The sequence below is a fragment of the Somniosus microcephalus genome, chromosome 19, assembly GCF_052327205.1.
Source record: "Somniosus microcephalus isolate GS21.2 chromosome 19, FLI_Smic_1.0, whole genome shotgun sequence".
NCBI lineage: Eukaryota > Metazoa > Chordata > Chondrichthyes > Squaliformes > Somniosidae > Somniosus > Somniosus microcephalus.
Genome location: NC_141005.1, coordinates 19,663,017 through 19,688,922, shown reverse-complemented (window position 1 = coordinate 19,688,922; position 25,906 = coordinate 19,663,017). Strand labels below are relative to the sequence as shown.

General features: G+C 44.4%; 2 protein-coding genes across 2 annotated transcripts; one reads left to right on the top strand and one right to left on the bottom strand.

The window, feature by feature from the left end:
* Window positions 1-1,087: 1,087 nt before the first annotated feature.
* On the bottom strand, window positions 1,088-11,118 carry unga (uracil DNA glycosylase a). The gene is made up of 7 exons (XM_086012054.1): window positions 10,285-11,118; window positions 9,159-9,377; window positions 7,759-7,854; window positions 5,332-5,429; window positions 3,493-3,581; window positions 3,040-3,218; window positions 1,088-1,757 (listed from the first exon to the last, which is right to left on the bottom strand). Exons 1-7 carry the CDS (start codon window positions 10,396-10,398, stop codon window positions 1,617-1,619), a joined length of 936 nt encoding a protein of 311 aa, XP_085868180.1. The 5' UTR covers window positions 10,399-11,118; the 3' UTR covers window positions 1,088-1,616.
* Window positions 11,119-11,164: 46 nt separating this feature from the next.
* alkbh2 (alkB homolog 2, alpha-ketoglutarate dependent dioxygenase) lies at window positions 11,165-23,775 on the top strand. The gene is made up of 4 exons (XM_085961307.1): window positions 11,165-11,387; window positions 12,201-12,603; window positions 13,545-13,743; window positions 22,097-23,775. The coding sequence occupies exons 2-4, from the start codon at window positions 12,273-12,275 to the stop codon at window positions 22,404-22,406; spliced, it is 840 nt and encodes a 279-aa protein (XP_085817433.1). The 5' UTR covers window positions 11,165-11,387; window positions 12,201-12,272; the 3' UTR covers window positions 22,407-23,775.
* The last annotated feature ends 2,131 nt before the right edge of the window (window positions 23,776-25,906 follow it).

Sequence of the window (25,906 nt, the reverse complement as noted above, 5' to 3'; positions counted from 1 at the left end):
GCAACTCACCACCACCTTCGAGGGCAATGCTAGCACCACCCACATCCCATGAACGAATAAAAAGACTATGAGGTGCTCTTTTGAGATTGGGGCGGATCCATTAATTGCAGGGGTAAGGTAGATCATTGGCTTAGGAATGCTTGACTGTTTCATTCTCCAGCTACTTCACCTTGATCAGATTAACAGATGAAACCTCAATAGCATTTACAGTGACTACCTGTCAATGCTTACAAGCTGCAGTCCAATCCACAGGTTCAGAAGATGGCCAGGAGTGAACTGTAACTTGAAATTGCAGGGTTATACATTGCCGGTGTATCTAATATTTTTCATGAAGACTTCACAATGTTCAGTTGTTAAACGGTTTGTGTTCCCAAACCCAGCATGTCAATTACAACCTTAGACTTGCTTCATATTTTAGTACAGACCATTGAAGTTGAAGAGTAAAAGAATGGCTATTGAATCATGTCCCTTTCCAATTCACCCAGCCCAATACTCAACCGCACTTTGAACTCTACTCATTCCACTCAAAACGGCAGAGAAGATAAATCCAGGTCAATACTTGTGGCGACGTAGCAAAATTAAGAGGAATTTAAAAAAGGTGTCAGCTTGGCTCAGGTAGCACTCTTGCCTTAGAGACAAAAAGGTTGAGAGCTTAGGCCCCACTGCATGATTTCACCCTAATCCAGGCCGACACTTCGGTGCAGTACTGTCGTAATGGCGCATGGTCTGAGGCGGTGTGTTGCAGCCGAGACATTAAACCCGATGTCGTGTTGCTGTACAGGTGGACAGAATCGATCCGGTGCCCTGTTGGGCATTTATCCTTCAGCCAAAACATCTTAACTGGACATTTACCTTGTCGTTTGTGGGATTTGCTTTGTGCAAATTGGCAGCCACATTTGCCAAAATAGCAGCGACTACCGTTTCAAAATTAATGGATTTGAGTGGCCCGACATGCCCCACAGCCAAAAGAACATGAAGGGTGCGTTTCAAATGCAAGTCTTTTTCTTATGAAAGTTGTGAACATTAAGACGTGAGCATTTTAAAGACAATTATTTTCAAAACGCATGATGAATGAGCAATGCAAAAATAAAGAAATAAAATCTTTTATTTAACATATTCACAAGTCAACGCAAAAGCAGTTTACAGCATGCGGAACATTAACAGAGGAACAAATGAAATGCACAGAGGCGAAAGCAAAATACTGCGGATGCTGGAAATCTGAAATACGCAGAGGTGCACAGAGACATATTTACAATGAAGTTACATTTAAAAAAAAACTTAGCCATGGACTAATGTCACCGACATTTCTGTGGCAATGCTGTAGTTAAAAGAATTTTACACCTACACCCAGATACACATGAGCCATTGGAAGACAATAAAATCTCAATCTAATCTGTCAAGTGAGTGTTATACTCCAAGAGAAGTTTAATAGATTTCAAATTGTGTAAATATCTAGTAACAAGGCCCGTTTACCCACAGTTAGCATGAACTCAGTTATCCTGCCCAGGTCTGGCTAATGGTAAATCCCCAATTACTCAGTCATTAGGCCCCAGGATGATCCCACCAACGCTCCCTTTCTCCTCCCACCCTCTCCCGTTCCTGTGTGAAGGCTGGGCTCACAGCAGCTTCCAATTGATAGGAGTCTTCCCCGATTTCCTCAGCAACTCGTTGGTCCTGGAGAAGTGCCTGCAGCCAAAGAAGCCCCGGTGCACAGAGAGCGGAGACGGGTGAGCTGTCTGCAGGACGTGGTGGCGTTTCTGTAACAAAGGGGCAATCCCAGTTAGAGAGACTGTGGACAGCGCCTCTTCCTAGTGCAGCACGCAGTCTTGTGGGAGGGGCTTCTACGCTTCATAGCGTCAACACACCCCTCACCCAGAATCGAGCAGTTGTGTATATACAGTACAGGCTCATACATTATTCAGGTAAAGGCAAACACCCCAAGCTCCCCCATTGGTCCAGTGTGGTATAAAGCCACACAGAGCAAAAGGTCTCCGGTTCAATCCCCATTTGCGTCACGTTAGATAATCCCAACCAGGCCAGCAGCACAGGCACAGACCAGCTGGAGAATGACAGCACATCAAGAACAGCAGAAGGCAAACTACTGAACTACAGATGGCATCTCACTGCCAAGCCGACCACTTTTGACCAGTACCTCAGATGGCCAACTTGGTGAATTTCTACTGCAGTTGCCCTGGCACGTGCTAACTATGGGAGAGTATGAGTAGAAGACCATCTTTACCCAGCTTGGGAGGGGGAGGGCCCCCAAGGTGAGGAAACTGGAGGCAGCTTTGCAGAGCTATGAAGAAATACTCCATGTACAATGTGCGAAAATATACAATAACTCAATCTGCATTTTCTTTTTGCCTCCCGTGTGAAGTTTGACAACTGTGACGCCCCGTTCAAAATTCCAGCACTGTACCCTGTCCACACAAACACAAGCTCTACAGGGGAGGAGCAAGCCAGCAGCAACCACTAACCCAAACATCAAAAGGCAATTACAGCCAACAGAACAAATAGCTGGCGGCCCTGCCCTTCTCCCCCAACCACACGTGTCCCAGGAACCAGGAGACCAACTGCTTCAACCCTTGAAGCTGCACCACGCTCAGCACAAGCATGCTGATGCCAAGAGGTTTAATCCATCTTTGGAACGAGACATTCAACCAAGGCACCAGTTCAAGTGTACATAACAGATCCCATGGCACTTTTTCCTTCAAGCACCACCACTAAAACAGTTACAGTCATTTATTCCATTACTCTACAGGGAATTGCTGAGAGAGATTTGGCTACCATACTCACCTACACAAGTGATGACACTTCAAAAGTAATTAATTGACTATGAAGCGCTTTGGGACATCCCAAGGATGTGAATGGTGCTCTATAAATGCCAGCTCTTGCTCTTCTTTCAAACATCCCCCACACATGGTTTAATCAAAACACAAGATTGCTTCATACAATACACGTGGAGAGAAAGTCTTCAAAGTTAAAATAATATCCCCCTAGATTAGCGCTTTCCCAGGAGGAATGTTTCGAACGACATACCCGGTCGATTGTGCTGCCCTTCCGCTGTGCGTACGCGCCCCACAACATGAACACCAAGCCATCCAGGTTGTTATTCAGGCAAGACACCACCGCGTCCGTGAAATCTTCCCACCCTCGCTCCTTATGCGAGTTAGCCTGATGCGCTCGCACTGTGAGGACCGCATTCAGCAGCAGCACACCTATTTCAACAACAAAAAACACAACACACATTAGGATCGAGCGTGCGATTTGGTCCAGTCCGGTACACAGCAGGTCTATGTTACATTGGTATGAACTAGGCCAGGACAGGATTACAATCTTGGTCTCACTAGCTCCTCCAATATCAAAAAGGAACATCACAGCCCTGATTTTAAACCACATATCAGATTAAAGTCCAGTAACCATCAGCTCCTCTCCCCTCCTCCCAGTAAACCACAACTCCCAACAGAATGCAATTTTCAATTGCAACGTTACCTTGCTTAGCCCAACCAGTCAGATCTCCATGCCCTGGGTGCTCGAAGCCTTCAATGTCCGATTGTAGCTCCTTGTACATGTTATCCAGGCTGCATGGGAAAAAGACAATTAACCCCGAGCAAACTGTTCAACACATACAGGAGCATGCAATCATAGGGCTCAGCTCTTCACTCCAACTCCTTCAGGAACCTCAGATCCACCACTCACTTCCTGTGACTGCCAACAGGAAACCTGCATCAAGTAGAAGTCCCCAAATATAGGACTTTACTCTTAATATACAGGAATATGAAGCATTATTACCAAAACATCTCACTGCTCAAGACCAGAATGGAGCTCAATTCTGTATTAAAATCTTGACCATCTGTGAAGCTGGCCCACGTGCATTTACAGATAAACAATCTCTCCCACAGGCTCAATGCCCTGCCTTATATGGAAAGAAGCAATAGCAAACAGGAAGGTCCAAGCTTTGCTCCCCAGTCTGCACTAAGTTAGCCGATCTCAGCTTGGATGACCAAAATCAGCCAATGTTCCTGCTCCTGATGGCTATCTACTGACCCTTATTGGAAAATGCATGCGTGTGGATCTCAAGGGGGAACGAGGGCAGGATCAGGCTCAACTGATGTTCCTCCAATCAAATGACCCACCAAAAAGAGAATGAGAACACATTCGGGCCTGTGGAATCAACCAATGAGGGAGCACCTTCAAGCTATTTCCTTCGCAAGAAACAAACTTAACAGGTGGTGAGGCTATAAAACAATCAGACCAAGAGAATGAAACTTGTGATCAGGAGCACAGATACCATCTTTGTACAGAGGGAGCACACACCCAGAGCTGGATGTTCTATTAGAGCTAATGAATGGCGCGAGGGAGCAGTTGCAGAACAGATTTATAATCCTGTGTTTGTTAGTGAACGGGATGTTAAAAGGAGCCGAATCACATTATTGATGGGTTCCCTCCCTTGGATGGTCGCAGCTCCCAAACCCCGCTCCAAAAACCCAATTAAAATCACACTGCCAATTCAAGGATTCACACTGGGGTATTGCTCCAGATGGCAGCTGCCCTCCAATACCTTACCCATTAAACTAGACAGTAGGGGTCACCAGGCTATTGATCAAGGGCAAGTCCAAAGAGGTCAACAGATGAACCCCATCCTCACCCAACCTCCAAGGTGTTGCAGCAGGTGGCACTGGATAGTGATGAGGAGCAGGGACTCTGCCAACTTCCTCTGACCCAGGGGCACAAAGGCTTATTACAACATCCTTAGCTTCCCTAACTCAGCCGAGGTCTCTGGAATACGTTGCCAGCTGGTGTGGTGGGCGCTGACTCTCTGCGTGACTTTAAATGGAGCTGGACCAGTCTTGACTGGGGCAGAGATCACGTCATATAAAAAGGTAAGTGGCTTTACTGATAGCACCTGGTCCATGTGATCTCCTGGACTGGTTTAGATTGCCCGAGGGGGGGCCAGAGTATTTTTCCCCCCTTGTTGGGCTCTCGCAGGTGATTACATGGTTGTGGGGGGTTTGGGGAGTGTCAGGCCATGATGCTCCAGCCATCATGAGTGTGGGGCAGGCTTGATGGACCAGCTGGCCTTTTCCAGTCTGTTAATTTTGTATGTTCATATGTTAGGTCAGAAATTGAACCTGGAACCTTCCTGGTTCTATAACTTAGCAATGATAGATGTTGGTGATTGGAGAACATCAACGCTGTACAGAGTTCTGTAAGGGGCTTTACTGAGCAATCATTACCCCTTTCAATTTACAGAAAAGTTGTGCAAGTTACAGATAAAACCCAATAATCAACATATCTCCTAGAACGCTGTATAACGAGGCCACAACATACCTGGGTGGAGGGGGCACTGGGCGCTTGACGCTGAAGCACAGCCCGTGAGCCTGGTTTGGTCCATGGTATGGGTCCTGGCCAAGTATAACCACCTTCACCTAGGCACAAATACAAAGCTTCCTTTTACTCCATTATTCTGAAGCTCTCGCCCAACGCTCAGTGTTTAACATTTCAGCTACTAATCTAGTGTAACATTTACAATTTTAAACACTACAAAAAAACGCTTCTACAATATTTCATTTCAAATTTCAGGAAATGTCACTTGTGTAACGGGGGGGGGGGGGGGGCAATCCTCTCCATTCTACGTCAAAGCTTTTTCATAATTGGCTGCGATACTCCTAAAACAAGCCGGTCAAGAGAAAGGACATCTTAAACTGGAAAGTGTTCAACTTCCCAGCAAGTAACATCACATCTCCCCCCCCTCCACTGCCAATCCTCCGACACACTTGGTGTTACGATTCAAGTTTCCTCCCAACAGTTACTTTGCAGTCATAGTAAAAGGCCGTTCCCATACGCAGACAGAGTTCCCTACAAACCAAAGCTTGCGCCCTTCTGTATGCTAAGAGACAGCATGCCACAGGGGAAGTTACCCTTTAATTATCATAACACAGCAAGACCACATGGCCCACCACGCTCTCCTGTATACTTAAAAGGCAGTAAATGCCAGACTGTTAGGTTTAGGGCCAAAATAAATAGCAAGATTAATTTATAAATAATAGAATTACACAGAAGTAGAAATACACAGGTTACTGATTATTTGTACCAAGATGAAATGAGTTCGAGATGTTAAGATATCTTCTTTACAACATACTCTTTACACAATCTGATCATTTGCTAGACTTTTGCAGTGAAATGTATTTCTGGAGACTCTGATGTGATGTTCATACTTGGGTGAGCCATTATTCCTGCCCACTGCAGAAAACAGGAGCCAAATCAAAAATAAATTAAACGTACAATATTGACGGTTGACCTGAGAAAAGTGGCCAGGTAGTACCCTCAAGTGGTAGCTTGCCTCAGTTGGTAGCTTGCCTCAGTTGGTTGCACTCTTGCAGGATTTAGAAGATCGGGAGTTCAAAGCTCACTACAAACTTGCGAACATAATCTGGGTCAACACTTCAGCACTGAAGGAGCTCCTCATTTTTGGAGGTGCAGTCATTCAGGTGCAATGTTAAATTGAGGCCCCAGTCCACCTGATCAGGTGGACGCACAAAGTTCCCATGGCACTTTCCGAAGAGTGGTTAAGTTCTCCTGGTGTTCTGGTCAACATCACCACTGATGTCCTTTCTCCAATTTGTTGCTGGTGGGAACTTGGTGTGCAAATTGGTTGCCACATTTGCCAACACAACAACAGTGAAGGCACTTCAAAGTAATTCACTGGTTATGAAGCACTTTGGGATGTCCTGAGGACATGAATGGTGCTACACAAGAGCAAGTTCTTTATACCAAAGGAAACCTTTGTGTCACAGATGTTAGTCTCAAGATGTTAACCCATTGTCCTTTCCAAATGGGTGAGCCATTGCAGATAAATTTATCTATTTCTCATAAGAACACAAGAAATAGGAGGAGTAGGCAATTCAATAAGATCGTGGCTGATCTTCTACCTCAATCCCACACTATCCCCATATCAGCCAACGTTCCCTCCAAGTTGTGCAGCGCTCTGCTGGTCTGGCTTTTCCAATGTTAAATTTCATGCACGCTCGAAATCGAAGGGGCCGTGCACCCAAATAGAAGTTAGGCGGAACATTGCTCACAACCCTTTTGAGTCAAGAAATGTCTCCTCACCTCAGTACCAAATGGTCAGCCCCTTACTGTGACCCTAGACTTCCCCAGCCAGGGGGAGCATCCACCCAGCATCAAGCCCCATAAGAATTTTATACGTTTCAGTGAGATCACCCCTCATTCTTCTAAACTCCTTTTCCCAGGCTGCAGACTAGTGCACATTAACATTTCAAAGTATGAACGGCCTAGCCATCAAATAAACTTGATCTAATTTGTTTCTAAATGGACAAAATTCTCAAACTGGAGAAGTAATCTTAAAGTTGTGTGTAGCGGCCATGCATTCAGTCACAAATACAAAAGGCAGCAGTTACCAGCTATAGGTATCTGAAGCAAATTTTAATTCATCTAAAATTATTACTCTTTTTCCCTAAAAAAAAGTACAATACATTTGCCCCCCACCCAGTACTACACGGGGGGCTTCAGCATGGATTTTTGTGCTCAAGTCTCGAGTGGGACTTGAACCCACAACCGTCTGACTCAGGCGAGTGTTACACACTGAGCCACCTAACTGACAAGTCCTCCCCACCTCGGATTTAAACTGAGTGTTTGCTTCAAAAAGGTGCAGATAGATAGACGACCAGTCTACAGCAAGGTGCATTCACCAAATAGTGAACATGTAACTAAAGTAGACGACCTTGCAGTACTTACATCACGGATATTACAGATCTCCGTCCACATGAAGACTTGGTGAGGTGGTGGGTAAACTGTGTACCGTTTCCTCTCCAATGCTACAAATCCCATCAGCTACAAACAAAAAATAGAATTAAACACACTTCAGACAGGCATAAAGCAGCAGATTCAGAGCCTCACACACATGCGCTGGAACTAAAGTGGATGGAAGCTGCACTGAGCAAATGACTTTAAAAAAAAAAATTAAAAAAAAATTAAAACCTACAATAATCGTTCTCCCCAAAAAAAAGTTGCCCCACATCAGCCCAACCCAGTAAGCAGATACCCCACTCCCAGGCATCAAGCTAGGAGGCTAGGTTAAGTTGCTGTTCTGGGAGTAGGGGGGAAAACCAACTACAAACACCAATACCCACCACCCTATGGTATATATAATTTTTTTTTTTTTTTTTTTTTTAAACCCAGCACATTGTATATCATGGCTGAAGGACCAGCAAAATCTGATTGGCCAGAAGAAACAATAGTATGTCACCAGGACAAAGATTCACCAGATTTTTATTTTTATTTTTTTATTTTTTATTTTTTTTTAATTAAAAACCAGGATAGCTAACTGGCTATTATTAAAAAAAACACAAGATCACTATGCAGCGACCCCGCGCTAGAAAACACAGGCTATAATTCAGGTCAGGTGAAAAATTGCTGTTATGATTCTGCATGCAATGAGAATCTAGAAGCAGTAAAGTTCAAAAGCAAAATACAGCAGTTGCTGGAAATCTGAAATAAAGACAGAAAATGCTGGAAACACTCAGCAGGGCAGGCAACTACTGTGGAAGAGAAGGAAAGCCTTGCATTTATATAGCACCTTTCAGGACCTCAGGACGTCCCAAAGCACTTTACAGCCAATGAAGTACCTTTGAAATGTAGTCACTGTTGTAATGTGGGAAACACGGCAGCCAATTTGCACACAGCAAGCTCCCACAAACAGCAATGCGATAACGACCAGATAATGTTTTTTTTGTTCTGTTGACTGAGGGATAAATATTGGCCAGGACACCAGGGATAACTCTCTTGCTTTTCTTCGAAATAGTGCCATGGGATCTTTTACATCTACCCAAGAGAGCAGATGGGACCTCGGTTTAACGTCTCATCCGAAAGACAGCATCTCAGACAGTGCTGCACTCCCTCAGCACTGCACTGCCTAGATTTTTGCGCTCAACAGTGTTAACCTTTCATAAGAACGGGAAAAAGTTAGTGATGCAACAGGTTTTAAGCAAATACAGAGGCAGGTGGAGGGGAGGAAAGAACAAAAAGGGCAGGTCTGTGTTGGTGTGAAATATAAAGTTTAGGTCAGTGCATTTTGAAAGATACAATGTGTTGAGAATTGATTGATGATTATACCTGCAGCAGTCTCTCTCTCTCACCTTGATAAAGTAGGGTTTGCTGAACTCGGTCAGGAGCTCCTTTTTCCAGCTCTCTCCGAAGCCTGGGGGCACATTCCGGGCCGCCAGCCTCTTCAGCGCCGCCTGCTTGTTCCTCTCGATGCGGGACAGCTGCTCGGGGCTGAGCGGGGAGCTGGGTTTGGCCGCTGCCTCCTCCTCCGGGCCACCTTTCAGCTTCTTCACCGGCGTCCGCATGCCGTCCTGGTGGCGGAGAGAAAACCGACGGGTTAAAAGAGGCCAGAGCCAGAACCGGGAGGCGGCAGCGGGCAGGAACATTGGTGCGGGCAGGTGGACCCACCCAGAGGCCCGGGCCAGACTGGCGTAAAGATAGTCACAAGCCCCGCCCCCTACTCATTGCTAAATCCCACCGGAGCCCCGCCCTCTCGTTCCTATTGGCTGTTCCCTCCCCCTATTGTAACTTTCCCTCCCACATGTAATGTCTTTCCCGCCAACTCGAAAAAGAACTGGGAAGATTATTTTAAAATGTACTATTTTACAGAGACTTTACAAAAAAAAGACTTTAACGATTGCTGAGGGGATAATATAGCATCGCACAAACATTAACATTTAGAGAATCGAAAAGCATGCATTATTTTTTTTTAAATTTAAAAAATAATTTAATCTAAAATTATGAGATCTAATTCATCTTGTGGAATAAGTGGTGTGGGCCAGATGTGTGTCTGGGGATAAAATGTAGAAATCTATTTTTTTTTTTTTTTTGTTTGTTTTGTAAGCCTCACAGCATTTAATTTTTAAACTAATTACACTTCGGTTTTTCCAAAATTAAGATTTGCTCTAACAGCCAACTGAAATTAAAACGTCGCCGAAACTATATAAACTGGCTAGAAACCCCCCCCCCCCCCCAAATCAGGAGTTTTTAAAAAACAGAAAACTTGAAGTTTCTGAATTACTCAAACCACAAACCACTCCTCCTCCAAAGTTTAGCAACTTCTTCAAAGACAAACATAGTTTAAAAGAAACCTCATACTACTCTTAGACCCTCCCCTCAAAAAAATCAATTAAAAAATATACTGAACTCACTATTTAAAATCCGATTAGCTCATGTTAATGGTGCACTTTTTATAAACACTGGTTATTTTTTTTTTACCTCTTCTTGATTAGTTTCCTTCTCATTCTCAGTTTCTTCTTCTGAAGCTTCAGACGCGCTTCTTTTCTTTGCCACAGGGCTGAAGTAAGATGCAATCGTTTTCTGCCCGATCATTTTGAAGAACCGCTTTCCTCCAAATGAATTAATATTTTCGAACTTTTTAAAAAAGGAGTTCGATTGATTCAGCAAACACACACACACATACAATCAGTCTGAGCCCCAGACTCCCTCTGACCCGCGTGGCTTTTTTCGCGCCAGATCCCGAGGGCGGGAGAAAAGTTTTACCAAAACTTTCACAAACTTCAAATTTCCCCACCCCCGGAAATAATGAGAAAATAATCCGAGCAATGGGGAAACTTCGTAAGCCGACCCTACAGAAAATAAAATGCCGCTCTATTTTTAATACTATTAACAATAATTAGACTGTGTTTCACCAGACAGTGACTTGTGCAAAACAGCAACTTCTGGGCAGTCCCTAATAGTAACATTAAAAAATGTCATGATTGAAATTAGTCTGAAACATTAAAATAAATAAAACCTGCTGTTAAGAGATGTGCTTCTAACCTCCCATTTTGTTACTTTTAATCATCTCTTTTCATTACAGCTTCAGGGGTTTAAAATCTATTCAATTATGGAAAAAATCAGCGGGGGAAATAGAAGGAACTTAACGCCCAATTAATATAAATGGCTAATACAATAGCAAGATAAGTATTTCCAGCATTTTCTGTTGTTATTCAATATAAATGGCTAATCATTCATTAATAAGTGCAATAACATGACTGCATTTTGCACAATTAAGTACTAAAGGTTTGTGCATGGAATTCTGGACGCTTATTTTACAAAGTGCTTGCTCGCCGCGCCCCCCGCCCGTTAAAAATACTATGTCATGGGATTCATTCATTTCAATCCATTTATTTTGTGTACCCTGGCATTTATTGGGTTAATACGGGGAGAAGCTGCGCGTTGATTCGCTGGTCCTGGACACGTGCCTGCGGTACAGGAAGTAGGAAGTGAGGAGTCTGTAGCGTGTAATTGATAAGAGTCTGGTTTGGAGCAGGCTGTGCTGGGTATTAGCTGGAAGGCGTGACATCTAGGGCACCAAGGTAAATTCTGCGGCCCGGGGGGGGGGTTTCTTCAGCTTAATCTACGAAGAGACAAATTTGCAATAGTTGTAGATGAGTCGTTTCAATTCTGTGACACAGTCAAAATTCAAAGGTGGAATGATTCTGTAAAAGGCAATTATCTGGGAGGCTATGTCTCATCCACCCAGTTTCAGTAGGGATAACCATGATTATTGTCTAGTGATCCTGACAGGGCTAGACAGACTGGATGCAGGGAGGATATTTCCGCTGGCTGGGGGGGTCTAGAACGAGTGGTCACAGTCTCGGGATACGGGATAGGACATTTAGGACTAAAATGGGGAGAAATTTCTTCACTCAGGGTGGTGAACCTGTGGCATTCTCTACCACAGAAGGCTGTGGCGGCCAAGTCACTGAATATATTTAGGAAAGAGACAGATAGATTTCCAGACACAAAAGGCATCAAGGGGTATGGGGAGAGTGGGAATATGATATTGAGATAGATGGTCAGCCATGATATTGAATGGTGGAGCAGGCTTGAAGGGCCGAATGGCCTACTCCTGCTCCTATTTTTCTATGTTCTATCCCTACTGGGAAGTGGTGATGTATGCAAGCAGGATTGGGCTGAGCTGATACCTCCCATAGTTGAATAGTCTGTTGACTCACTTAAATTAATTTGATAAGCATGAACCGTATAAGTGGGGACTATGCCACCTAAGGAGTGATGATGGCTTCAGGAGGCAGCAGAAGGGGGAAACAAACAAAAATAAGCACAGCGTAGAAGTGGGATAGTCAAGCATATATATAAAGAATGTCCATTTACTGTTTTCTAAACAGATTGCTGCTGAAGATAACTTCACTTCTACACCAGAATGCTGCCCATTGCATGGTGTGCAACCGTAGGCAACAATGGACAAGTTTGTGATTAAACAATCGAAGCACTCTGAAAATCACAAATCTGAATGGTGTGAAATAAAATGGCAGATGGATAAAGATGTGGTGGATTCGGGCAATGAAAGACCGGAGTCTCGTAGGAAGAAATTAAAACTCGATACAGGAGGAGGTGAAGCGACAGAACTGCTACCCCTCTCAGCTGGGCAGGAATCGGTGAAAGATGTTGAATATTCCTGGAAGCGAATTAGAGCTGAGGGACTGGATTGTGATTATACCAAATTATTCCCCAAATCCGAGGCCGATGACATATTCTTGCAATTGGAGAAAGTGCTGGAGTATTTTTCAGGTACAGATTAAGGGAATGGGTGGGTAGAATTTACAGTTCCCTGTCACTGTGAGCAGCAACCCCGCTCACTCACTGCAGGGCTGTTGTTGTTTTTCGAACGAGATGTAAGTTGGACCAGAAAAGTTGACAATGACTCATTTTCATTTGACAGAACTGCTTCTGCTTGAGCCTGTTCAGTTCTGACTCCCAGTGCTCTGGAATCTGCTATGTTTACATTGCAGGGTAGATCACAAAGGAGGAAGGCCATTCAGCCCATCTAAATTTACCCATCCAGATTTTTTTTTTTTCTCTCATACACTGTGAAGAAGATTTTCATGATATCAGTCCTGTGTTTCCTTGTCTCACACACAATTTAGTTTAAAGTAATATTTCAGATTCACCCTTTCCATTTTTTTTAACCATCTCATTCGATCACCTCAGAAGCTGCCTTTAGGTTGAAAAGCCTGACCCCCCCTCCTGAGGTGACTTTTTGTCTGTGTATAAGTAATTTAACTTCTGAGGAAAGGCTGAGAGTTGGGCCTGTTTTCTTTGGGAACGTGTCTTGGAGCTGATCAAACTGAAATTTTCAGCATTCGGAAGGCAATTGACAAAGTTGATTCAGGAAACCCTTGCACTATAGCAAAGGGTTCAAATACCAGGGCCACAAGTTAAACATTAGGAAGCTAGGTGTAAGAAGGTAGTCGGGCAGAAGTTTTCTTTTACATAAAGGGTAATAAATAATGTTGAGGAATTAATTATCGGAGAAGGCCATTGAACCAGATAGTCAATAAGCAACTAAATGTGTTTTTGGAGAGAGAAGGTGGTAGACCTATCAAAATGGTACACATCTGTTGGGCTTAATGGCCTTTTCCTAAGATTCTTGCTAGTAACTATAGTGCAAATACTGTAATCACTGTCTTTGCTTAAATTCTTTTACTGAAATTTGTGTTTTCTTCTTTAAGGTGACCTGACCAAAGTGCTGCTGTTTGGGAAATGGCACAATATACCACGCAAACAGGTGACCTATGGCGACCTCGGTCTGACCTACACTTATTCGGGAGTGACCCTGGCCCCTAAGCCTTGGCTTCCTGTGCTGGAGGAGATAAGAGACAGAGTCACACAGGCCACAGGCCACACGTTCAACTTTGTGCTGATCAACAGGTGAACGTTCAAAGACAATCGGGATGGATGGGAGGGGGCGAGGGCCCTGTGCCGAAATGACTGATTATCAGGCAGTGTATGGAGGCCCCAATGTGCCATACCGCAGAAGGGCAGGTGGCTGATCCATGCCCACTGTTCCCCCACACAGAGTTCCTGATCTTGAACAGATTGAGGCTGGGAACTTTTCTAGGAGGGAGGGAAGGAATATCTGAACCGGGGGGGGGCGGGGGAAGAAAGACTTGTGACATGAATCTTGTCATTCATGTGGAAATGACTTATGAAATGATACTGGGGGGCCTGCTGGTGGCGCTGTCCAGGGAGAGTATAAATACTCGGGCATGGGCCCAGCTTGCTCAGGACATTCTTTAACAGGAACTAGTGAAGGACACAACTAGATCTCCATGTTGTGAAACAGTTGATTGAAGCCTTGTTTAACACTCAGACCAAGTGTCTAGTAGTTTTCTTACGTCAGCTTGCATTTTGCGCATTTCACGGCCTCAATGTCCCAAGTGGTTTACAGCCAATGAAGTACTTTTTGAAGTGTAGTCACTGTTGTACTAAGGGAAACTCAGCAACCAATTTTGCGCACAGCAAGCTCCCACAAACGGCAATGTGATAATGACCAAATAATTTTTTTTAGTGATGTTGATTGAGGGATAATTTTTAGCCAGGACACTGGGGATAACTCCCCCTGCTCCTCTTCGAAATAGTGCCATGGGATCTTTTATGTCCACCTGAGAGCAGAGACGGGGCCTCGGTTTAACGTTTCATCCGAAAGACGGCACCTCCGACAGTGCAGCACTCTTGGCGCTGCACTGGAGTGTCAGCCTAGATTTTTGTGTTCAAGTCTCTGGAATGGGACTTGAATCCACTACCTTCTGACTCCGAGGCGAGGGTGCTACTCACTGAGCCATGTCTGACACTGACCTGGGTATCCTTGCTGCCTGCTTACCTGTGCTTTAGAGCCCTGGGCCAGGTTTCCAAGCTGTGGTGACTCCTTACCCGCCAGCTATTTTGCCGACACACGTGGTGGGTAAGGACTTGCTACAGTCCTTTTTTTAAAAGGGAACTTGGCAAGTTCCTGAGAGAAGAGGACATTTTCCAGTTAGAGGGTAAATTGCTAGTTAGAAAACATAGAAAACATAGAAAAATAGGAGCAGGAGTAGGCCAGTCTGTCTAGCCCTGTCAGAATTTTATACATTTCAATAAGATCCCCTCTCATTCTTCTAAACTCCAGTGAATAAAGGCCTAGTCGACCCAATCTCTCCTCATACGACAGTCCTGCCATCCCAGGAATCAGTCTGGTGAACCTTCGCTGCACTCCCTCTATGGCAAGTATATCCTTTCTTGGGTAAGGAGACCAAAACTGCACACACTACTCCAGGTGTGGTCTCACCAAGGCCCTGTATAACTGTAGTAAGACATCCTTGCTCCTGTACTCCAATCCTCTTGCAATGAAGGCCAACATACCATTTGCCTTCCTAACAGCTTGCTGCACCTGCATGTTTGCTTTCAGTGACTGGTGTACAAGGACACCCAGGTCCCTTTGTACATCAACATTTCCCAATCTATCACCATTTAAATCCTAATCTATCACCATTTAAATAATACTCTGCCTTTCTGTTTTCCTAACGAAGTGGATAACTTCACATTTATCTATGTTATACTGCATCTGCCATGTATTTGCCCACTCACTTAACTTGTCTAAATCGCCTTGAAGCCTCTTTGCATCCTCCTCACAACTCCCAATCCCACCTAGTTTTGTGTTGTCAGCAAACTTGGGAATATTACATTTGATTCCCTCATCCAAATCATTGATATATATTGTGAATAGCTGGGGCCCAAGCACTGATCCCTGTGGTACCCCACTAGTCACCGCCTGCCACCCTGAAAAAGACCCATTTATTCCTACTCTCTGTTTCCTGTCTGTTAATCAATTTTCAATCCATGCCAGTATATTACCCCCAATCCCATGTGCTTTAATTTTTCACACTAACCTCTTATGTGGGACTTTATCAAAGGCCTTCTGAAAATCCAAATACACCACATCCACTGGTTCTCCCTTATCTATTCTACCAGTTACATCCTCAAAAAACTCCAGTAGGTTTATCAAACACAATTTCCCTTTCATAAATCCATGCTGACTTTGTCTAATCCCGTTGATATTTTCAAAATGTCCTGTTATCACATCCTTTATAATAGACTCTAGCATTTTCCCTACTACTGATAGGCTAACCAGTCTGTAGTTCCCTGTTTTCTCTTCCTTTTTTAAATAGTGGGGTTACATTTGCCACCCTCCAATCTGTAGGAATTTTCTATAGAATTTTGGAAGATGACAACCAATGCATCCACTATTTCCATGGCTACCTCTTTTAGTACTCTGGGATGCAGATTATCAGGTCCTGGGGATTTATCGGCTTTCAGTCCCATTAATTTTTCCAGCACTTTTTTTTACTAATACTAATTTCCTTTAATTCCTCCTTCTCACTAGACCCTTGGTTCCCTAGCATTTCTGGGAAGTTATTTGTGCCCTCTACTGTGAAGACATGGTAAAGTATTTGTTTAATTGCTCTGCCATTTCCTTGTTCCCCATTATAAATGATCCCGTTTCTTACTGTAAGGGACTTACATTTGTCTTCACTAATCTTTTTCTTTTTACATGTAGAAGCTTAAAGTCCGCTTTTATGTTCCTTGCAAGTTTACTCTCGTACTCTATTTTTCCCCTCTTAATCAATCTCTAGGTCCTTTTTTGTTGAATTCTAAACTGCTCCCAATCCTCAGGCTTGCAACTTTATATGACTCCTCTCTGGATCTAATACTATCCTTAATTTCTTTTGTTAGCCAGGGTTGGGCCGCTTTTCCTTTTGTGTTTTTGCGCCAGAAAGGAATGTATAACTGTTGCAATTCATGCATTCGTTCCTTAAATGTTAGCCATATAGTTGGCTGATTGAGGAGCTGTGGGCTATTGGTGTCCTGGAGCCTTGTTTGATTATCATTGGAAGTCGGAGAGGAGTCGTCTTGAATTGACTGCAGGTTTTTTTTTTAAATCATTCCCAGGAGTTTGTCCATTCGCTCATATAAAATGATTCGGGGGAGGGAAAAAAATGATATACTGGACTGTTCTGACGCATGCATTCGACTACAGTACTAGTGCCTTGTACTCTGGTTGTCTGTGTAACCCAACCTATATTACAATACCGCACAGTAGCAGGTTGCACCCAGCAAGAAATACTAAAGGGAAATGTTGTTCTCTGAGGTAGCAGCACTGTCAAAGAAGAAAAATAAAGAACTTGCACTTGTATGGCATCTTTCACAGTCTCAAGACATCCCAAAGTGCTTCACAGCCAGTGAGTTACTTCAAAAGTATAATCACTTGTCATTTATACAGGTTAAAGTGACAGCCCTCTTGTGCACACAGTAAGTTTTGATGGACTTGGTTGAGGGATGAATGTTCTCCAGGACACCAGGAAAACTCCCTGCTCTTTGAGTAGTGCAATTTTTTTTTTTAATGTCCGCTTGAAGAAACAATTGGGGCCTCGATTTTAATGTCTCATCTGAAAGGTGACTGCTCTGCCAGTGCCGCACTGAGGTGTCAGCTTGGCCCTCTGATTTTTTTTTTTTTTTTTTTTCCCGACTCGGTTTGAGAATACGATCACTGAGCCAAGTTGGCACTTTTAAATTCCTATTGATTTTGCTGTCGCCCCAAGTAATGACCTGGATTTATCTTCCCTTGTGGAGTTGGACATTGGAGGAGTTCAAAGGGCAGTTGGATAATTCGGCTGGGTGAATTGGAGAGAGGGAGAAGATTCAGTAGTCTAAATAGCCTTTTCTTGCCTTTGATTTCTGACTGAGACAAGAATGTTGCCACTTTGCCAAGCTGATCTGAAGTATCCAAACCATTGGTTGTGTTTCATTACTGGTACAAAATGGCTGCCTCATTTGTTTATATAAGGAACTGTTGTCCAAAAGTAATTTGCTTGGTGAAGCCTTTGAGATGTTCCAATGACACAATAAAGTGCTACATAAATGCAAAAAATTCTTTATTCCTTCCAGAAAGACTGACTGAAGAAAATTGATGAATGTGTCATGAAGCTCTCCTGATGGCTTAAGAAATGAAGCGTTGCAGAGCCCTACAGAGTAGGAAAGACTCTGGTCCAATCCCTGGTCTGTGCCAAGTCAGCTGAATCAGCCATAGGGGCAGTAGGGGAGCATTGGCCTCTGGGTTAGAGAAGGTTAAAACAAGCCAGGGTGCCCACTCCTGATCACAAGGTGATCTCTGAGGAAAGTGCTTGTGTGTGGACACCTCTGCAGTCCCCCAAGGATCTAGCCTTGGCCCGCTCCTATTTCTCATCTACATGCTTCCCCTCGGCCACATCATCCGAAAACACATCAGTTTCCACATGTACGCTGATGACACCCAGCTCTACGGGTTTACAGTGTATGTATGTGAATGCATGAAGCGTAGCATGTATATGAATGCATGAAGCGTAGTAAACAAGGTAAGTGAGCTGCATGTGCTAATAGGCACATGGGAATATTATGATGTGGCAATAACTGAGACCTGGTTCACAAAAGGGCAGGATTGCGTATTAAATATTCCCGGTTATAAGATGTTCAGAAAAGATAGGAGCTGGTGTGGCAGTATTGGTTAAAGTGAATGTTAGTGCTGGAGAGGGAGGATGTCCTGGAGGGGTCAAGGACAGAATCTATATGGCTAGAGTTAAGAAATAATAGAGGTGCCATTACACTACTAGGTGTATTCTATAGGCCACCGACTAGTGGGAAAGATATGGAGAAGCAAATTTGCAGAGAAATTAGAGAGGTGCAAGAACTAGAGTAGTAATAATGGGGGACTTCGACTATCCTAATAGAGACTGGGATTGTAATAGTGTAAAGGGCAGAGAGGGGGAAGAATTTCTGAAGTGTGTTCATGAGAACTTTCTTCATCAGTATGTTTCCAGCCTGATGAGGAAGGAGGCATTGCTAGATATGGTTCTGTGGAATGAGGTGGGTCAAGTGTCAGTAGGAGAACATTTAGGGAACAGTGATCATAGTATCATAAGGTTTAGATTAGCTATGGGAAAGGATAGGGAGCAATCTAGAGTAAAAATGTTTAACTGGGGGAAGGCAAATTTCAGTGGGATGAGAACGGATTTGGCCTGGGTAAACTGGTATCAAAGATTGTCAGGCAAAACTGGAAATAGTTCAGGTACATTCCCACTAGGGGGAAAGTCAGGGCTCCCTGGATGATGAAACAGAGAATATGATGAAACAGAAAAAGAGCGCATATGACAGATGTCAGGTTGCAAATACATCTGAGAATCGGGCTATATATAGAAAGGTCAGAGGAGAAGTGAAAAAGATGATGAGGGGCAAAGAGGGTATGAAAATAGAATGGCAGCCAACATAAAAGGTAATCCAAAAGTCTTCTACAGGCATAAAATAGTAAAAGGGTAGTAAGAGGAGGGGTGGGGCCGATTAGGGACCAAAAAGGAGACCTTCGCATGGAGGCAGAAGGTATGGCTGAGGTACTACACGAGTACTTTGCATCTGTCTTCACCAAGGAAGAGGATGCTGCCATTGACAAAGTGAAGGAGGAGGTAGTGGAGACACTTGATGGGATAAAACTTGAAAAGAGGAGGTATTAGGCTGGCTGTACTTCAAGCAGATAAATCACCAGACGCGGATGGGATGCATCCTAGGATGCTGAGGGAATTGAAGGTGGAAATCGCAGAGGTACTGGCTATAATATTCCAATCCTCCATTGGTACGGGGGTGGTGCCAGAGGACTGGAGAATTGCAAATATTACACCATTGTTCAACCACAGGCCAGTCAGTTTAACCTCAGTAGTGGCGACGCTTTTAAAAACAGTAATCGGACAAAATTAACAGTCACTTGGATAGGTGTAGATTCATTAAGGAAAGCCAGCATGGATTTGTTAAAGGCAAATCGTGTTTAATCAACTTGATTGAGTTTTTTTGATGAGGGCAATGCTGTTCATGTGGTGTACATGGATTTCCAAAAGGAGTTTGACAAAATGCCACATAATAGGCTTACCAGCAAAGTTGAAGCCCATGGAATAAAAGGGACCGTGGCAGCATGGATATGAAATTGGTTAAGTGACAGGAAACAGAGTAGTGGTGAACGGTTGTTTTTCGGACTGGAGGAAGGTATACAGTGGTGTTCCCCAGGGGTCGGTTCTAGGGTCACTGCTTTTCTTGATCTATATTAATGACTTGAATGTGGGTGTACAGGGCACAATTTCAAAATTTGCAGATGACACAAAACTTGGAAGTATAGTGAACAGGGAGAAGGAGAGTGATAGAATTCAGGAAGACATAGATAGGCTGGTGAAATGGGCAAACACGCAGCAGATGAAATTTACCACAGAAAAGTGTAAAGTGATACATTTTGGTAGAAAGATTGAGGAGAGGACATATAAAGTAAATGGTACAATCCTGAAGGGTGTGCACGAACAGAGACCTGGGGGTATGTGCACAAATCGTTGAAGGTGGCAAGACAGATTGAGAAAGCAGTTAAAAAGGCTTACTGGATCCTGGGCTTCATAAATAGAGGTATAGGGTACAAAAGTGTGGAAATTATGATGAACATGTATAAAACACTGGCTCGGCCCCAACTGGAGTACTGTGTCCAATTCTGGGCACCACACTTTAGGAAGGATGTGAAGGCCTTAGAGAAGGTGCAGAAAAGATTTACGAGAATGATTCCTGGAATGAGGGACTTCAGTTACGTTGATAGACTGGAGAAGTTGGGGTTGTTCTCCTTGGAGCAGAGAAGATTGAAGAGATTTGATAGAGGTTCGCAAAACCATGAGGTGTCTGGACAGAGTAGATGGAGAAACTGTTCCCATTGGCAGAAGGGTCGAGAACCAGAGGACACAGATTTAAGGTGATTGGCAAAAGAACCAAAGGCGACTTAAGAAAAAACCCTTTTACGCAGTGAGTGGTTAAGATCTGGATTGCACTGCCTGAAAGGGCAGTGGAGGCAGATTCAGTCAAGGCTTTCAAAAGGGAGTTGGCTAAGTAGCTGAAGGAAAAGAAATTGCAAGGCTACGGGGAAAGGGTGGGGGAGTGGGACTAGCTGAGAGTCGGCATGGGCTGAATAGCCACCTTCCATGCTGTAACCATCCTATGATTCTATTCTCTGATTCGACCTCACCACCACCTCTCTCGGCCCCTCCACTGTCTCTGATTTGTCACAATGCTTGTCCGGCATTCAGTACTGGATGCGCAGACATTTCCTCCAACTAAATATTGGGAAGACCGAAGCCATTGTCTTCAGTCCCCGCCACAAATATTGTTCCCTAGCCACCGACTCCATCCATCTCCCTGGCAACTCTGAGGCTGAGCCAGACTGTTTGCAACCTTGGTGTCGTATTTGACCTGAGATGAGCTTCTGACCACAGCCGATCCATTACCAAGACCGCCTACTTCTACCTCGAATATCACCCAACTCCGCCCTTGCCTCAGCTCATCTGATGCGGAAACCCTCCTCCATGCCTTTGCTACCTCTAGACTTGACGATTCCAACGCTCTCCTCGCTGACCTCCCATCTTCCACCCTACATAAACTTGCGCTCATCCAAAACGCGGCTGCCCCGTGTCCTAACTCGCACCAAGTCCGTTCACCCATCACCCCCTGTGCTCGCTGACCTACATTAGCTCTCGGTCTGGCAATGCCTCAATTTTAAAATTCTCATCCTTGTTTTCAAATCCCTCCATGGCCTCTCCTTTCCCTATCTCTGTAACCTCCTACAACCCTTAGATCTTTGCGCTCCTCCAATTCTGGCCTCTTGCACATCCTCGATTTTAATCGCTCCACCATTGGCGTCTGTGCCTTCAGCTGCCTGGGCCCACAGCTCTGGAATTCTCTCTAAACCTCTTCCCCTCTTTCCTCCTTTTTAAGATGCTCCTTAAAACCTACTTCTTTGACCAAGTTTGTGATCATCTGTCCTAATATTATGTGGTTCAGTGTCAGATTTTGTTTGATAACTCTCCTGTGAACCGCTTTGGGACGTTTTACTATGTTACTGGTTCTATATAAATACGTGGTGCTGGTGGTCCAGATCGGGCACAGCTGTGGTGCTTTCCGCCGGTCCAAGTACCTGCTGACAGTCACTGTTTAGGATTACACTTGGAAGAATGGCCAATTGGGTGAGGTATCCAATCGCTATAATCGCTGAGCACCTCCAAGGACTAAAGGAAGGGTAAACAACCTATGGAACAAGCATTGCAATTTTAACAGTAGTAAGAGGATGTATGGCAATCCTGCTGCAGTGCCAGGTGCAAGTTAGTAACCCTTGAACTAATCATCTTCTGTCCTTCACCACCAGGTACAAAGATGGAAGCGATCACATTGGGGAGCATCGCGACGACGAGAAGGAGCTGGAGCCTCGCAGTCCCATCGCATCAGTTTCCTTCGGCGCCTGCAGGGACTTCATCTTCCGCCACCGCGACTCGCGGGGCAAGAGTGCAACACGCCGCCTGGAACCACTGAAGCTGCTCCTGGGCCACGGCAGCCTGCTGATGATGAACCACCCGACGAACGTGCACTGGTACCACAGCCTGCCGGCCCGCAAGAAAGTGCTTGGCCCCAGGGTCAACCTGACCTTTCGCAAGGTTCTGCCCCCACCCAGGCATTGAGAGCCCCCCCCCCCCCCCACCCCACTAACAGATTGCCGATAGACAAGGGGAGAGTTTTGTTCCATTTCTGAATTTTCTCCCAGTTTTTCTTTTTTTTAGCACAAGATTCCTGACTGTCTCTTGTTTCACAGTTACTGTTTTTTTCTGTTTTTAATTTAAAATTTGAACATTTTACAGTAAATGACATTTACAGAGCTCAAATATAGTTTTTCTCTTGAAGCTGCTGGGTTTAAGCCTACTGGCACCAGCAGCCCTTTTGGTACCTTGACCCATTCTTCATGTGCCAACCTAATTGTCTACCGGTTAGTTAAATAGGGAGGGCTTCACAGCTCACAGACAAGCCTGTCATCCCCTGACGTTTCATGCACTTTACAGAAGGAGTCATTGTACAGGAAACTCTTGATTTACTGGCACCCAAACAACCGGAAATCTCGGTTAACCGGCAAAATTCAGGAGTAGGTTCAGTTAAGTTTTTCTTATTAGTGGCCGTTTCTTGATTCTTGGCTGTGTAATCAGGCGTTCCTGCACTTGTTGCTACAGGGACGCTTGGATTTGTTACTGTGTACGGAGCTCTCGTACCTTTTAACTATCGCTCTCTGTAATCCGGACTTTTTGATAAACCGGCACCACGCCGGTCCCATCGGTGCCGGATAAAAGAGAGTTTCCTGTAAGTGGTATTGAGTGGGAACCTTGGCTGATTTTGGTTTTCCACCCATGCTCCCTAGCTATAGCCCGGGTACACAGAAACCAATTGTGGCAGCCCATATCCTGCCAGAACTGACCCAGCACAGATCAAGGGTCAAGCTGAGAACTTTCTGGGTTTGGAAGACCAGGTTTACACTGGATGGAGGTCAGTTTTTAAACAAATGAAAACTTATGTATTTCAAATAAGAATCTGGTCTCATTACCTATCTTTTCTAGAATATTGTAGCAGGAACGGGCACTTTTTTAATTGTTCCTTCTGACGAGAACAAGAACATGTGACTCAGACGTGCATCAGTTACAAATGGTTTTCTTGCGTGGATTGCACCATCTGTGGTAGGGTGCGCGATAATATTTTCTGGGGCTCTATAGGCTAAGACAGCAAATAGAAATATATACCTACAGGCAGTCCACTGCTATTCTGCATTACAACAATCTTATGCTTGCAACTCTTACCAAGTTTGTTAAATAATGGCGAGTCCCAGTCCAGCAATGGAAGTACATTTTTAGCAACAATTGCTGTAGAATAGGGGGGGTAAGTCAGTGTCCTGTGTGTGTGTATACATGTCTATTTTACAGGTATAGAAATTTACACCCTGTTGTAGCGTTTGTCACTTGTCTATACAATCTTGCATGTCAGCTTTTCTCCATTATAAATTCCTATGTACAGCACCACTGTTGTTTACAATGTTCCCGATAAGGTATGCAGCTCTCTGCTGATCCCGCACAACCTGGGACCGGCTTTTTCAATATAAACTTTCACGTATGCATGAAACTTTGAATGGACTGTGCACCCCACACCCCAAAATAAATAAGAGGGAACATTGGTGTTGTAGCACCTCAGTTTTGCATCACCAAGCTTCGCAGCAGAGAAATGCTGATGCTCTGACTACCTATACTTCTCCTGCTTCATAATAGCAACATTGGGTCTGCACTTACTCCAGGTATAAGGCCAGTTCCATCCAGTGGAGAGAACCCTAGGAAAGCCCAGGGCCCCACAATCAGGGTGGATACCTGTTACACAACAGGCCTCTGCCCCTTTTCTTCACGTGAATGCCAATTCCCCAACCACAAGGAAAAAGAAAATCTACCCATATTTTACCTGGTGGCGGTAATCGCACTGTGTCTACGCAGGTATTCTTTTCAGCAAGATCAATTAAGATTGAGTTCCGCACTGAACAGCAAATGCCTTACACAAGGGTGCATTATGAGGGAGAAGAGATTGCAGGTGTTAACTCTATTCACAAATCAGCAATTACTGCTGAATTACAGGAACAAAAAAGATTTATAATTTTTTCCCTCTTCTAAACGTGTTTGATTCCTTGCTGGGGTTTGGTTCCGCAGGTGCTGGTAGCCTTCCATTATTTAGCTCAAGCAGCCATTTTTCATGTTATGACTGTTGACTGCAAGTGTGGGTGAGCTGTTCCACTGCAGTAAGTAGCACAGCCGAGCCCATCTTGTTCCCATCCAGCATCAGCACGTGCAAATTTCCAGCAGGTTTGCTGGATCATGATCAAGATTGGAAATGCGGGCCAATTCTTCCCCCTCCCTAGCTCTGAGGCATATTGCAGCAACCCAACTGTTGTCCCAGCTCAGAAGAGCTCACTCATCGCAAACTGGGGATCGAGAACGGCAATCCCATGGTCCATATAACTCGTACAATTCCGAGTCACTGGTGGAGCATTTTTGTGAAAATCAAGCTAAAATCTTCAGAATAAGGGGTTGGCCACTTAAGACTGAGCTGAGGAGAAATCGCTTCACGCAGAAGGTGGTGAATCTCTGAAATTCTCTAGCCCAGAGTGCTGTGGATGCTGAGTCGTTGAGTATATTCAAGACTCAGATCGATCAGATGTTTGGGCACTAAGGGAGATGGCAGGAAAGTGGAGTTGAAGATCAGCTATGATCTTATTGAATGGCAGAGCAGGCTCAAGGGGCCGTATGGCCGACTCCTGCTCCTAATTCTTATGTAAAAGGCCAGGGCCTACTGTGCAGGAGACCATCAAGGTTAAACAGGGTAAAGGATGAGGTGAAGCAGTGAATAGGTAGTACCATTAGGTTTTAAGAATCCAACCCCAGGAGAAACAGATGAGGGAGGGAGGGCGTCCCACAACTGAAATCCTGGAGAATGAGTTTGAGCAGGAGACCGTGCGATAAGCCTTGGTTTGAACACGCAAGGAGTTTAGGAGGGACAAGGGAAAGTTCAGAGGAGTATTGCTAAAATAAATGACAATTCCACACTAAAATGGAGATTTGCTGTTAAGCCCAAAGAAATTTTTATTACTTTTCTGTCTGACAAATGAATTAAAACACTTGGAAAATACTTTCTCCTTCAACCATTTCATTAATATATATATACACACACATGTACAATTATTGAGTTAGTGCAAAAATTGCTTTCTTTTCATACCGTTTCTTGTTTATACAATCAGAACTTCACATTCACAAAAATATTAAAAATCAAACATTTAAAGTTTCCCCATCTCGCACATTGGCACAACAGACACACAACCTTCTCAGTTATACTTTCAGGGTGATTAACTGGTACACCAACAGCTAAGGCAGGGCACGACAATGGAGGATGCCTACTTGGGCTAGACTGCAAGGCGCGAGTGGGCACCCTAGAGGACTTGAGGCACTTGCCTTATGGTCCGGCCTTTTTCGCCCCTGTGCGTTGGACTCGCCCCTGTGCGTTGGACTCGCCCCCGTTGCTCGCCTTCGATGGGCTTCTGTCGAATGTCACTGATTTGACAGCAAAAGGTTCGGGGACAGGACTGTTGCCTATAATGAAGGGCCTAGAC

What these genes read in the sequence shown, in the direction of transcription:
- alkbh2 (XM_085961307.1), top strand. Translation starts at nt 12,273, where the DNA reads ATGGACAAGTTTGTGATTAAACAATCGAAGCACTCTGAAAATCACAAA. An exon ending in AGTGCTGGAGTATTTTTCAG is followed by an intron (nt 12,604 to 13,544) that starts GTACAGATTAAG and finishes TTCTTCTTTAAG; the next exon opens with GTGACCTGACCAAAGTGCTG. An exon ending in AACTTTGTGCTGATCAACAG is followed by an intron (nt 13,744 to 22,096) that starts GTGAACGTTCAA and finishes CTTCACCACCAG; the next exon opens with GTACAAAGATGGAAGCGATC.
- unga (XM_086012054.1), bottom strand. Translation starts at nt 10,398, where the DNA reads ATGATCGGGCAGAAAACGATTGCATCTTACTTCAGCCCTGTGGCAAAG. An exon ending in AGGAAACTAATCAAGAAGAG is followed by an intron (nt 9,378 to 10,284) that starts GTAAAAAAAAAA and finishes CTCCGCCACCAG; the next exon opens with GACGGCATGCGGACGCCGGT. An exon ending in GACTGGTTGGGCTAAGCAAG is followed by an intron (nt 3,219 to 3,492) that starts GTAACGTTGCAA and finishes TTGTTGAAATAG; the next exon opens with GTGTGCTGCTGCTGAATGCG.